The sequence below is a fragment of the Siphateles boraxobius genome, unplaced genomic scaffold (assembly GCF_051911475.1).
Source record: "Siphateles boraxobius isolate OS27281-9 unplaced genomic scaffold, OSU_SipBor_1 8, whole genome shotgun sequence".
NCBI classification, from domain to species: Eukaryota; Metazoa; Chordata; class Actinopteri; order Cypriniformes; family Leuciscidae; genus Siphateles; species Siphateles boraxobius.
In genome coordinates, this window is record NW_027509208.1 from 16,687,501 (window position 1) to 16,702,207 (window position 14,707).

Genomic DNA, 14,707 nt, shown 5'->3' on the forward strand with positions numbered 1-14,707 from the left:
ACAGTCAAATACTTGGCGAGAATTCATGTAAACACAGTCAGTTATGTTTTGTGCATGTGTAACAGTATAATGGCTCTGTGCATCAGGTCTTAAAGTGACAGAAGCCTAATATACTTGCATGTCGATTTATGAGATATCTATATGGCAGTTTTCCCCATGGTATCGATGTCAAAATTGTTGCCAGTGAAAATGCTGAGTGGTTAGTAACTTCGTAAAACCACTAGCCACAGTGGCTGGTGAGCAAAAAAGTAAATGTAACATGGCAACGTAAACGTACATTTTTAAATGGGAAACATTTTTTGTTTTGGTTTTCCATTTCGTTTAATTTTTCTCCTATGCAACAGAAATGGCAGCTCTTATCAGGTGGGCAACGTGGTGTGACCTCTAACAAAATGTATTTGCACTGACAAGAAAAAAAGGTCACATTCTGGAGCCCTGAAAAATACAACTGTACATTGTTAGTTCATGTTAGCTCAGGAACTGTCGGCCATTAAGTAACTTTTGATTTTCATTCATGTTACCTAATGTAGTTAATTAATGATAACAAATGGAACCTTATTGTAAAGTGTTACAATAAAAAAATTAGAACTCTGAAGTTTAGAGCTTGTTTACACCTGGCCACTTCATGAGTTTTCGCAGATCAGAAAGCTATCCAATCGTGAAAAGGCCAGGTGTAAATGCCCTTTGAAACGCTTTTGAGACGGATTTCGATCCGATCGCTCAAACCACTTCAGTAGGTGGTCTGAGACGCATTCCAAACTGGATAAGTGTAAATGCATCTGGTTGTTGAAACCACACATGTAAAAATAAAATAAACGTGTGAGTGTGTTATAGGCTATATAACATGTTATAGCCAAAAATGACAGCGCTACTGCAACACTCATCGCCGCAGACGAGTAGCTGAGTATCTCTTCAGCAAGCCGATATCAAACTGCTGAAAATGAAACTGAAAGTGTCACAGACACTCAACACACAATCATCTTCATTAAAAGTAGTGAGACTAAATGATCTTACCAGTGCTGATGGCGCTCTCTCTCCTATTGCAGTCTTTGATCTTGAAATTAGCTGATGATAAATAAAATGCAGCTCATATCTTTTGCTTTCGTTGACGTGAACTCCGTTTAAAATTTAAGATCGAATTTATATTCGTTTTGCGGAGACATATTTATGTGGCCAAGTGTCAAATGGAACTGTTTTAACAAATCAGATATCTGATCAGTAAAAACACATGAAGTGACCAGGTGTAAACAGGCACTTTGTCCTCTGCAGGCAGTTATTGGATGTTGATCATTTCAAAATGACAATTTTTTGGCCAAAAGTGTTATTGTTGATTAAACCTTAAACCAAAACTAAAACTTAAATTATTAAAAAAGTATTTCTACAACTGAAAATACAAAATTAAAAGCTAATTCAAAATTTAAAGTGCCCCTATTATGCCTTTTTTTGGATATTACCTTTCGTGTAGTGTGCTATATATCTGTTTGCGATGTAAAAGGTCTGCAAAGTTTAAAAGATCAAAGACGAATAACAGTTAGTGTTTGACTCACCATGCTGTCATTGGCAAATATCTGCACATTGTCCACCGGACAGCTGAGCTGCTCCGCTATCTTCCACCTGATGCTGCCAATAGTCTCGTTGCTGTGGGCCTGCACACATTCACATTCACACAAACACATCAGATTCATCCTTTCAAATAAGTAGGGTTGGGTTTTATCCGATACCAGTACCTACTCAGTATTTTTTAAACGGTTCCGGTGCTTAAACGGTTCTTGAAACGGTACTTAAGAAAACGAAACCACACACACTTTGTCAAAAAATAATACCCTTTAATTTACAGGGCCAACTTTAAACAATATAAATACAAGTAACATATGGTAATAATAAATAAACCAATATCAAATAAAAATTCACATTTACATATAATATCAAATAAAACAATACTGTATCAAACAATGTAATAATACTGGAGATTAATAGAGATTTCTACCAGGGTAATATAATCTCGACATGGCTACATGTTCCCATGTTTTGTCTGCTTGAACCAGTCATGGAAGTTATCTGGTCGTTGTACTAGTTACGGCAGCACTTAGCTTGGCCAGTTTGGTATTTCATTCCCACTGCGTCTTTGCTACACAGCGTTGAGTGAACCTATGAAAGAGAACGTCTCTGGTTACTGGTGTAACGTATGTTCTCTGAATAGGGAACGAGACGCTGCCAAGCTCCTCGCGCTGCCGACAAGCTGCCTTTTTCGGCAGAGAAATCTGAGGAGCAGATGATGCGCGCGCTAATATAATATGACGACGTTAGAGCGTCGAGGCGGCGCCCGCGCCATCAGCCAATGGATTGGCGTGATTCTATATGGGCGTCAGACAATCGGCACACCCAGAGGGCGTTCTGACGCGTAATTTTACACGTGAAATGCAGCCAAACCTTGGAGCCTTTTGTCTTCGGCATCTTCATTAATCCCCTCGCTATCACCAGACGTTCCGGGAGTCTCCCGCATATTGTTAATGGCTTCCTGATGCCCGCAAATTAGTTAAAATCTCCCGTAATCTAGAGCGAGCGAGCAAGAGCGCGCATGCGAGACAGAACAGACTGTGCTTCAAACCGTATAGTGCGCGCACGGCGGCGAGGGAGAGAACGAGAGACCTTGTGTGTGTGCGCCTCATGACACAGAGAGTCAGGCACCGAAATCAGGCACCGAAATGTTCGTTCTTATTCGGTCTGGTTACTACCGTTTACGTTGGAACCAGTTCCCTATTGGCACCGCGTTTCGGTACCCAACCCTACAAATAAGGCAAAGCAAATGACAGTCAGTTGAGTCTACAAAGCGAATGGTCACACAAAAGACCTTTGTGTTTGCGAATATCACAATCAGTATCTCATGCCGAATGTCCACCTGCTATCTATCAGTGTTCCTCTATTCTCCAAATAGGGAGAATGTTTGTCTAGCATTTATATCAACCCTCCTTACAATCTGTCATAAGTGTGTGCGTCTGTGTTGCGGGTGCCAGAAGGAAAAGGGGGTTTTGTCTCCAGGAAGTGTGTGCTTGTGCTCTTACCTCCAAGGTGAATGTGTCTTTGGTAGATTCGTAAGTGATGTGAAGTGTAACAGGATGTCCGTGGAAAGACGCTCCATGAGGTAGAATCGTTCGAGGAACAGAATACAGGTCCTGAAACAGATCCAGCGGTTCATTACGATCCAGTCGCTTTGACCCGGAAACACATTTTCCAATTCAAACCAGTGTGGATGTGTAATAATTTAACATGTTGGCTGCCAAAAGTAACAAAGAAATGTACAATCTTCTATTTCAAATAGAGACATTTCAAGTAATTAAACTGTTTTCAACACCGATATTAATAACAAATGTTTCTAAAACACCAAATAATTATATTAGAATGATTTCTGAAGAATCATGTGACACTGAAGACTGGAGTAATGATGCTGGAAATTCAGCTTTGACATCACGGGAATAAATGACATCTGAAATATATTAAAATAATTTAAAAAATGGAATCATAATAATTCTTTTATGTTTTTTTTTTTTTTACAAATAAATGCAACAAAAAAATTATCAAAAATTTGAACGGTAGTGTATTAAATAATTAGGACATACATAAATAAAATATAATGCATATATTAATGTAATATTCTTAATAATATAAAAGCTATTGGACCACTTTACTGAGGTAAATGAGTCACTAGATGACATTATGGTGCTCATGAATATCTTACAGCAATAAACCTGCCACTTCAAATCAGTTTTCATTGAATAACCATTTCAATGAATGGGGTTATGAATGCCCAAATACGCTACTGAGCTTCATATTACATGATTTACTCAAATTCACATATTAGACAAAAGTGCTACAGTCCAAAAGCACTTCCTACGCCAAATGTCAGTCAATAACCGACCAATTAGTATCTGTTAGACTGAACGAGTGTCAAAATGTCTGCCTCTCTTTCTGAACACACACAGAATCAACACCATATCAGATCACTTTCGCTGTGTCCTGGCATGATTATTCCTGAATGTGCTAAATGATGTGACAGACTATGCCAGATTTTAGTACGGAATCGAACAGCTGGAGAAACGTGGAAATGGTGAATATTGCAGTCAACCATCGTTCTACAGCTGTAAGTCTGACAACTATAACACATTAAGACAATTAATAAGCAAAGTCTGTCACTCAATGACGCTGTTACCCCTGATTTTTACAGCTTACTGCTTTCTTTGCAGAGACTGACTGGGGCTTTCAAACAGAGATAAAGTCATTTAAGATGAATATTCAATCAATAACAATCAATACAGGATGAACTTGAGTTAATAATGTTTAGCAGTGTGTAACATGAATGTATATGGCCCAGCGTGTGTGTGTGTGTGTGTATCTGTGTATCAGCACTCACCTCTATAGTGATAACGTAGCGCTCTGCCAATAACAGAAGTCTTTCAATGATCACCAGTTTACTGGACCTGAGGACAGATGATTATGAATTTCAATGGGTTAAATTTTAATGTCAATCTTGATATCAAATTATGTCAGAACGACCTTCAGATCAGTTAAGACTTTAATGTTGCACCACGTCTGCTGCAACTTAATGACAAGGTAAATGTTGGATATGAATTGTTCAAAACAAAACAAACACAAACCAAACAATAACAAAAACCAAACCAAACCTGCAAGGGTTTGTGTTATTCTACTGGACTTACTCCTATTAGTGTTTCTTCACCTAAACAGACTCAAACATTCCCCTCTTAGAATTATTCTACAATAAAGTGTCTTTAAATACATTTGTTTATTACTATAATTCTTATATTCTAATTACTACAACTGCTACCAGTTCATTATCGTACAATTAAAATTCCCTCTGCCCCAGCTTTGGTTCTATTCTGCTCGTGTTTTTTTCCTAATTTATTCCTAATCAAAATTGCTTTGGACTCTTAAATTTATAAAAGTAATGTAAAAGTGCATTTGTTATCTTAAGACAATGAAAATGCAACCAACAACATCAGCTGGATCTCATCAACTGATCTAAAAGCAGCTCAACTAGCCTAAAAACGAGTCATCAATCATACCTAGATGGAGATTGCACTGATGTGGCGACAGTAGGCATAGCAGTGGCTGTCAGCATCTTGGTTGCCCGTGTAACAGCATGTGTGAGGGTCGGGCCGCCCAGCGCAGAGCTAGCAGCCTGTGTGTGATATAAAGATGAGTTTTAATCACAATTATCATCACAAGAGAAGGGGGGTGGTGTGTAATTTCACACTGTAACACTCACTTCCAATCTCTTGTAGCAGTCAGCGATGAATTTCTTATGAAGAGATACTGAGTCCTGTAAAAAATGCACAAAGAAAAGGTCCATTAACAGAGAATTATGGATAAACTATGTCTACTGGAATGGCATGATTAATGAAATATCAGGGTTTGACTGCTGACCTTCTTCATTTTAGGGTTGAGGTTTATGTAGCTGTAGGTAATGATGAGCTGTATGGCTTCATTTGCGATGTCCTCGTCTGGAGATTCCATTGCGATTCTCCAGATGAAGTCCATCCCAGCCAGATCCAATCGATCCACACACTGAGAGAATTAATCATATTTATATTTTGTTTTATTTGTTTTTGCCAGTCTAGACTTTAATGCTGGATTTTCCCATACATTTTACTGAGAACAAGCAGGGAATCTCATACCAGTTGTGTTCCCTGGCGTTTGAGACGGTGGTCACTGAGGTTCACATTCTCAAAGAAGGTCTTGAAGAGGTTAAACCCTGTAAGACATTGATGAAAGCCTCAGAAAACTCACATACTCCTAGTACCAGTTCATGCCACTCCGCCCCATGGTGCTAATGAGGTCATTTTTCTGCGAGGGCAGATTTAGCACAGTAACCACAGTGGTTTCCTGTAGATGCACAGGATGCAATACCTCAAGATGCTATACTTGCTTAAATGTTGAATTACTGTGGTTTTCAGTGGAAGTGGGGAGTGAACTCTGTGGTTAAACTCTTACCATTCATAGTGATCTCATAAGGCTCCAGCTTGAGGATCTTCTCTTTAAAGAGCTGCTGTTGAACGTCACTCTCTAGATCATGCTGTCCCTTAGTGAACCATTCGAAACACATCTACAGCAGGGAGACGAACATCATCAAAACTACTACTTAGCTTGTTAAAATGCAACAACAATTTCTACACTACAGAACTGAAAAGCCAATAAATACTCTGCAACGTTAGCATAAATAAGGCCCTGTTTACACATGGTATTAAGATGCGCTTTGGTCGATCGGATCACGTTTAAAACCTTTTGAGCTTGTCCATTTTCGACCACTTCCAGAGGTAGACGAAAATGAAATCGAAGTCGAACAGCCACAAAAGACCGCCTACTGTAAACATTAAGGGAAGTGCGCTAGCCAGACGGGATTTATACTTCATCGGCTGAAGACCCAAGTTTGGTTTGAAGATGAAAAACCTACAAGCACAATGTTATCTCACCATTCCTGTTTTCTAACACGCACATACATAGTCTTGTGGCTATCAAAATAAATTGACCCTCCCACAGCCGTCCCCTTGAAGAAATCAGGGCTGGTTGAAAGTGGACTAAAGAGATGGATTAAAACACCAGGTGTAAACGGGAATGTGTCTCTCTCATCTACTTGTGACCCAATCGACCAAAACACATTTTAATATCAGGTGTAAACAGGGCCTAAGTTACTAAAAACAATGGCATTTAGGCTTCAACCCAAAGCATGTGGCTCTTGCCGCTTTTCTTTTCAAGCACCCACATATGGAGTTGTATTAATAGCATGATTATTATTATTATTATTTTTTAAAAGGCCAAAACCAAACCAAACACAAAAAACAAAAACAAAAAAAAACAACTAAACAAAAGACCAACATCACCACACCTCTCGATCCAGCTCGCACACATCCATGCCGGACACCAAGCATTCCCAGATCTCTTTGGCTCTATTCCAGACCAAGTACAGACTGGCCTCTTGCAGGAAGAACGCAAGGAACTTCAAGTGAGCCTCCAAATACTGGAATTACGTGAAAAATAAATACATAAATGATAACATCAGGAGGTCAAAACCCCACTTCTCCTCTGGTTTCTTTTTAAATGTGAGGAATAACATGAGTCACCTCTATAGTCTACAAATACATTTTTGTCCTGTGCTAATTATTCAGTCAAATAACAATATGACTCATCTGTAAACCAGAGAAATTACTAGACTCTATACACTGTATTCCTTATATTATAGAACTTTTATATTATATATCTATTTTGCAAATGATTTCATCTATTAAAATACATCCTTCTAATATGCTGATTTGGTGCTCAAGAAACATTTATAATTATTATTTTTGTTGAGAAAAGTTGTGCTGCTTAATATTTTTGTTGTAACCATGATTCATTTGCTCAGGATTATTTAATAAATAGTATTTAATAGCTCTTTATCAGAGTCATTGATAAAGAGTCAAAAATCACTTTTGATTAATTTAATGCATCCCTGCTGAATACATGTATTAATTTCTTTTAAAAACAAAAAATTTGAATAGTATTGTACCAAAAATGTAATGGTTCATTGTACTTTTTCTTTTAAATAATACAATTCTAAATTGCACTTATCATATTAATTGGAAATCAGATTTTTCCCACCTTTTTAATCATTATTGGCAAATTCTATACTTGAAGTAATTTAAACATCAAGTTCTCTATATGACTAAAATAAAATGGACATGTGAAAGCGCACCTCCTGATAGGTGTACCGCCCATCGACCAGTGTGGACCCAGAAAGACCATTGGATCCAGCGACGGACACGGCCAAGCGATGACATGACACCAGAGAGCCTGTGATCAGCTTCACTATCTCAAAGTTCTTCTTCAGGTCTTGAATTATACTCTGATAGAGAAGAAGCAAAAAAAAAAAATTTATAACTTGTGTAGCAGCATGGGTAAAAAAAAGAAAAAGAAAAAAATGGACAGGCCAGATGGTCCTTCTGGATGCTGTCTGCACCTACCTTGTCTTGTTTCTGGTAGGTCTGTTTGATAAAAGACCGGGTAATCTCGTGAAGTTGCCGCAAGGCTGGAACCACCCACACTGTCTGAGGGTTAGTCTGCTGAGATGACTACAATACAAGCACAATCACACAGATATTAAACACATCGACCATAACACACGGTGCATTCATTTTATAAAGTAATCTCCATCTGGGTCAATGACGTATAAGTGTGTACTTTCATATGGTTTCATAAAGCTTTTATATCATTTTAAATATAATGACTCTTAAATGCCATGTGGTGTAAAACAAAATAAAATAAAATAATAAAATAAAGGTTTTTTAATCCTCTCCTAGGGTCATTTTGACCTGAATTTTTAAAGTGTGTTTATATGAGTGCAAACAAATGCACAAAAAAGTTTAAAGACTAGATTCTAAGAGTTTTTGTGGTTGTAAAAAAAAAAGAAGGACTTAATCCTCTCCTCGGGTCAATTAGACCCGTCAAAAAAAATGAATAAAGGGATTTTTTAAGTAAACAAAAATAATCAAAATCTGGCACAATATAGAACATCCCCAAATAATATTCAGGTATTTTTCACAACAAAAAAAAAATATATAAATATATATATATTATTATTATTATTATTTTTTTTACAAATTTCATTAACTATTAATTCATGAAGAGTAGGGCTGCAACAACTAATCGATAAAATCGATTATAATCGATTATGAAAATCGTTGTCAACGAATGTCATTATCGATTAGTTGGTCTGCTTACGTCACGGGGAGCGTTTACTGGTACGCACACACACGCAAGGTCTCTCTCCCTCAGGCGCTCTGCCGAGCGCGCGCGCTACACGGTTTGGAGCAGTCTCTTCTGTCTGCATGCGCGCTCTTGCTTGCGCGCTCTAGATTTCGGGAGTTTGAACTAATTCGCGGGCATCAGGGAGCCGCAATCAATATGCGGGAGACTCCCGGGACTTCCGGGATGTCTGTATTTTGTCTCGAGCATCAGGTTGTGCAATCAGTTCGCTCGCAACGTAAGTGATGGATTAAAATAGCGCTACCGCAGAAATAGGTTAAATTAAAACGGTGTTTACAAAGTGAAGCATTAAATATAAAGGCAGTTAATAACAGCAGCAGTAAAATATTGTTTTTTAGTCACTGTACTCAGTGGTTTTCAGCGAATGCTTGTGCACTAATGCATAATTTCTCCTGTCCTTTACTCAAGCCTGTTAGCTTGCTGGGTAACGTTACCTCCATTCCGTTCTCTTTTTATAGCATTTGTCTACTAAGTTTTAATTGTTTTTCAAACGCGATCTACTGCGGCTCTACATTCACACAATTGTTTTCAGTCTTTCTATATTTATTTAATCAATTTATCCTTATATTATATTCTTTTATATATTATATATATAATATATATTATATTCTTTATCCTTATATTCCTTATATATAATTAATTTTAAATAAAAATTAAATGAATTATATATTTTAGATGTTTTTAGTTTGTTTTTAGTTCAGATATTCACATCTGAACAACATGTCTGTGTAAATTTGTTTTAACAAAAATTGTGTTAAAACATAATATGTTGGATATCATTTTTTTAACAATAATCATGTTTGTCAACTTGCCATCAGCAATTATCATTAAAAACAATGCAAATATTGATATTAGTAAAACTCAATGTTTTGCACTTTTTAAAGTACACTTTTACACATAAATACCCTGATTTACGGTTTTATTTAGTTATAATAAAAAAAAATCTAATTTAATTTCTATCCGATTAATCGATTAATCAAAAAAATAATCGTCCGATTAATCGATTATCAAAATAATCGTTGGTTGCAGCCCTAATGAAGAGTCATACCACATGACATTTTAAAACCTGAACTAACTTCGTCTTGTCATTAAATGGTCAAATTATCAAATTAGTAAGATATTTTAAGAGACTTATTGGCATTGAGTCATGAGGGTCCTCTCTATGACATCAATTTCTGTTGTTGTTTTTTTCTGCATGTTTTTCTTCTTTTGATGTGGCTTTATTCTTCATTGTGATATCCGGACAATTGTAACTCCAGACATTTTTTGACTTTATGCCGCCCAACAATATCAAACTAATTTTAATTAAGAAAGAGGCATATTCAAGTTATTACACTTGTGAAACTTGTTTAATTTTTTTTTATTAAATGAATAAATAGAACAAAGATATTAGAACCACGTCATTGACCCATCTATTACCCCAGGCTTTGGTCAGAGTCACTGATTTCCAAACGTTTCAAATGGTCCAAAAGCAGATTAAAGCCAATAGTCAACAAGTTATTAGTTAATATTTGGATTTGAAGATCAAACCCCTACAAGTGCCCTTTGTAAATCACACACATCTTTACAGTACTTCCACGTGAATCAAGTGGCAATCATCAGTTTGCAAATCAAATTCTGTTCATGTGAGATTCAGGCTGAGTTATGATTGGTCATTGTTAAACTAAAGGGGTGGGTCTTATCTTACTTTAGCCAATGAGCTCGGTTTCTTCTTGCCCCAGGAGCCAGTAAGAAAAGAGACCTGTGACTCGCTGGGAGACTTTGAATCCTCCTGTATTTGCATCTAAAGAGATAAACTTCAGTTGTATTCAGTGAGTGCCACTAAAGAGTTTATGCGGCAGACGCTGCACCCAAATCACACCAGAGGCTGAAGCGCAAAGATTGAGCAAAGTGAATGCCTGTGTCTGTGTTTGTGTGTGTGTGTATGTGTGTGTGTGTTTGGGGTGAGATGAGGCAAGCTGAAACTAGAGTGCCAGAAATATACATTTAGCACTAGAGACAGAATAACACCTTTATACTCCAAGGATCAGCTCTTAAAATAGCCCACTGCACAGATTCTAGCCTGAAGGAGAAGCCAGGAAGCTCAAAAATGTGTGTCATTGCGTTTCTGTGTGTTTGTTTTGTGTTTACGGTCCGTAACCTTCCGAATATGGATTTTCAGAAAGGAGCACAAAGCAGATGGAGGAGTACAGTAGATTTGTGTGAGAGTGAGAGACTCTCACTCCAATTCAGACCACCAGAAGCAAGCCAGACAGTGACTTTCCATAATGACAGAAAAACAAAACAATAATGTAGTCACATCATGAAAAAATACATCAGATTCCTATTTGTTGATTAACTGAAACACTGAAGTTGAAGTGTGCAACAGACTTAAGAGTCTAGGTGATAATTGGAAATTTGAGAATGACGGTATCATCTCACCTTCTTGATGTCCTCGATGCATTTGATGATGTAGTTCCTCTTGATGGTTTCTTTGACGGCGTACGCGTCGCTGAGGATGGTCAGGTGTTCTTCCAGGGCCTGCTGCACTAGACTGGTAGGTAAGGTGGGGAGATGTGCCAACTCCCACAATACCTCCAACACCTGACACACAAACCACAAAAAACACAGATACTGTTCTTTTTTCGTCACACTCCGAAGTCACTTATGTTTACCAAGGCTGCAGTTATTTGATAAAAAGTTCAGTGATATTCTGAAATAATATTACAATTTAAAATTACCCAATTTTGTTTTCTGTTTGAATGCAAAATGTAAAATGTCATTCTTATGATGGCAAAGCTAAATTTTCAGCATCATTACTCCAGTCTTCAGTGTCACATGATCCTTCAGAAATCATTCTAATATGCTGATTTGATGCTCAAGACACATTTCTTATTATTACCAATGGTGAAAACAGTTGTGCTGCTTAATTTTTTGTGTGGAAACTGATAAATTTTTTTCAGGATTCATTGATTAATAGTAAAAAAACAGCATTTATTTGAAACAGAATTTGTAACAGTATTTATAAAAGTATTAATAAAATAAAATAAAAATCAGACTGACTTACAACTTTTGAACGCTGGAGTAGGTGGTAGCATATTAAATGGTAAGTAGAGTATTAGATCTATCGTCAAAAATCACTTTAACCAGACCACACTCAAGTGGCATGTGTAAGTGAAAAAAAAGTGCAAGGTGCGCAAAACGTTTTCGAGTTTAACCCTTCATCAGTGCAATGTGTTTCCAAGCATTCACCTGCGCTCATTTATAAGCTTGTTACCATAATCATTATAATACACCGGACACTGATTTTACCACCATATAGGTAAAAGAAAATACAATACATATACATAAAAAATATATATATATATATATATATATATATAAATATATATAATACAATTCTTATCAGTAATATAATTTATCTAATATAATATACAGGCGGTTTGGGTTTAAAAACAGTGAATAGAATATTTAAATATTATATGTAGTATTTTTATATCTTTATTATTGTATTGATGTATTTCTACACTGTGCAGTATTTATTTCCGGTACATTTTATATTTATTCCTACATGTTATGATTTAAAATGTAAATAAATGACTTCTTAATGTTAAACTGTAAATCAGTACAGTGTAATAATAAGAAACTTTCACTAGCTTCAACAATTTCAACTTCAATCACAGCCTTCCGCAGTGCAGCTTATCAACAGCTAGGCAGGTTCAAAGCTCAACTTTCAGGTGAGGGACCGAAAAACACATGCAGTTTAATTCTGACGACACACACCTTTCCCGTGGTTGCCTCGGAGCGAGCCTCCCTGCCGATCCGTCCAATCAGACTCAGAAGCTTCTGTCTCACGCGGTCACTCTCCACCTCCCAGCTCTGAAAACACACAGGGTAAAGTCAAAAACACCGTTTAAAAAGATGAAAGAGTCCAAAGGAAGATGGACAAGACCTTCTGTATGAGGACGAAGAGGTGGCTGAGCTGGTCAAAGTTGAACTTGACTGCAGCAGCGGCGATGATGGTGTGGATGTTCTCGATCACAGTGGAGGACTGACCAGCCTGTACACAAAATAGGATACAACTTTTAGCTCATATATAACCAAACTACATGAACTTTGCAATTTTATAATTAAAAAAGGTATTTTTTGGTACTATATAATATATATACACCATATCATATAATATAATTAAATGCGTTTTGGCCTTTCATTAACACGTCAACAGCATTTTGGGTAAGCAGACTGAGCACACAAGTTCAGAACAGGTTTACTCGTGGGCCGATCTCAATCACGCGACACCGTTAAAACAGCGCTTGGAGATCCAGTGAGAAAGCGTTTGGATTCTCCACAGTATTAATAACATCACTGTAAGGTCTAGTGAGAAAAAGAAAAGATTTTTCTGTTAAAAACCAGAGATACCAGAACAAACAGCGCTGACGTTGAAACCACAAGAAACATTGTGCCATGAACAAACAACTATAGAAGGTTTTTCAGTCCACAAATCACCAACATTCACCAGGGATTCAATGTAGTTAAGCTAACTGTAACCATGATTGTGGCAGAAATAGTTGAATGGTTTTAAATTATTAATTTCAGGGTTTGTATAACCTGTTGAGAGTGAAATTCAAGCACTTTTCAAGGACATTCAAGTGCGTAACACTTTTTCCAGCACTTCAAAGCTCGACCACTATAACCAATAGATGGTGGCAGATGCTTATTGGCCTTTTAGCCATTTCCAGTCCCCATACATTTTTCCCACACGTTTTACTTTTGAATTTATATTTAGACATTATGAAATCACTATTATAAAATATAAAATAGTCAAGAAAACTATTTTTGTCAAAGTTTGGGACTATTTTGTCACAAAGTAGGTCACATAGGGTTATGAAAAACAAAACCTTTGACAAATCACTCATTTTAGAATCACTGAAGCTGTCAGTCAGTTCAGTAAGATACTATAGAAGAACAAATGTACATTTAAGAGTAGAATATTTACATTTTTCCCTATACAAATTAGGTTTTTGAGTGGTACTGTTGTTAAAAAGGTTAATTTTATCTGCATCTCAACTCAAGTACAGTGCTTTACTGTCAGATGTGCATTTCCAAGAAATAAACGTTATATTATTAGTAACTGCACTTAGCACATCAAGTTAAACTAAATAATGCAGTCCTTGTGTTATGAATTAATCTCAAGATTGTTCACAGCCTCATTTCCATCCTGAAAATCAATACGAAAGCAGATGAACGCCAATTGAAATGTTCTCTATCATTTAGTTCTTAATCAAAAAGACATTTTAGAGCATTCCGTACAGAATATTTCTGAGAATCAATGTCAGAAGTTCATGCAGCTTTGAGGAAGCACAGAGCTGATGAATATCTATAAAAGCTTACCTGTATTTTCCATATTTTGGAGAGTTCATCTAATGAGAGCTTGCTGCCCAACAGCTCAATGATTCCCTTTATTCTGTCACAGTACTGGGCTTGGTCAATATTTCCTACAGCACAAAAAAAGAGAGAGAGAGAAAGAGAGAGAGAGAGAGAGAGAGAGAGAGAGAGAGAGAGAGAGAGAGAGAGAGAGAGAGAGAGAGAGAGAGAGAGAGAGAGAGAGAGAGAGAGAGACAGAGAGAGAGAGAGAGAGAGAGAAATTTACTTTAATTTCAAAAACAAAACAAAAAACTCACAAAAACATTTTAAATTGCACTCTCAGAAAAAAATAGAAACTAGCTCCATTATAACCCCACAGCTGTAAAAAACATACTTAAAGTTATTCATCTGTAAATAATAAGAAAATAAACATTTTTGTTTTACTCTCAACTTTACAATCAGTACATCAATTTTAGCTCAATTGTTTTTTACAGAGCAACCCAAGGATCACAAAGAAGCATTGTAAAGGGTTCCAATCGGGTCCTCAAAC

General features: G+C 36.7%; 1 protein-coding gene across 4 annotated transcripts in view; it reads right to left on the reverse strand.

Moving 5' to 3' along the window:
- usp24 (ubiquitin specific peptidase 24) overlaps positions 1-14,707 on the reverse strand; it is a 68,871-nt gene that overhangs the window by 28,112 nt on the left and 26,052 nt on the right. Inside the window, exons 12-28 of one of the 4 annotated variants that reach the window (XM_077220956.1) lie at positions 14,185-14,288; positions 12,746-12,853; positions 12,577-12,672; positions 11,236-11,397; positions 10,502-10,597; positions 8,013-8,120; positions 7,745-7,894; positions 6,899-7,030; positions 6,007-6,118; positions 5,691-5,767; positions 5,440-5,580; positions 5,282-5,335; positions 5,079-5,194; positions 4,409-4,475; positions 3,063-3,173; positions 1,548-1,646; positions 1,015-1,065 (exon numbers count right to left, since the gene is read on the reverse strand). In XM_077220956.1, the coding sequence (XP_077077071.1) occupies positions 1,015-1,065; positions 1,548-1,646; positions 3,063-3,173; positions 4,409-4,475; positions 5,079-5,194; positions 5,282-5,335; positions 5,440-5,580; positions 5,691-5,767; positions 6,007-6,118; positions 6,899-7,030; positions 7,745-7,894; positions 8,013-8,120; positions 10,502-10,597; positions 11,236-11,397; positions 12,577-12,672; positions 12,746-12,853; positions 14,185-14,288 (1,784 nt within the window). The remainder of the gene's footprint in view (positions 1-1,014; positions 1,066-1,547; positions 1,647-3,062; positions 3,174-4,408; positions 4,476-5,078; positions 5,195-5,281; positions 5,336-5,439; positions 5,581-5,690; positions 5,768-6,006; positions 6,119-6,898; positions 7,031-7,744; positions 7,895-8,012; positions 8,121-10,501; positions 10,598-11,235; positions 11,398-12,576; positions 12,673-12,745; positions 12,854-14,184; positions 14,289-14,707) is intronic. The other 3 variants (XM_077220957.1, XM_077220958.1, XM_077220959.1) reach the window with 3 other exon arrangements.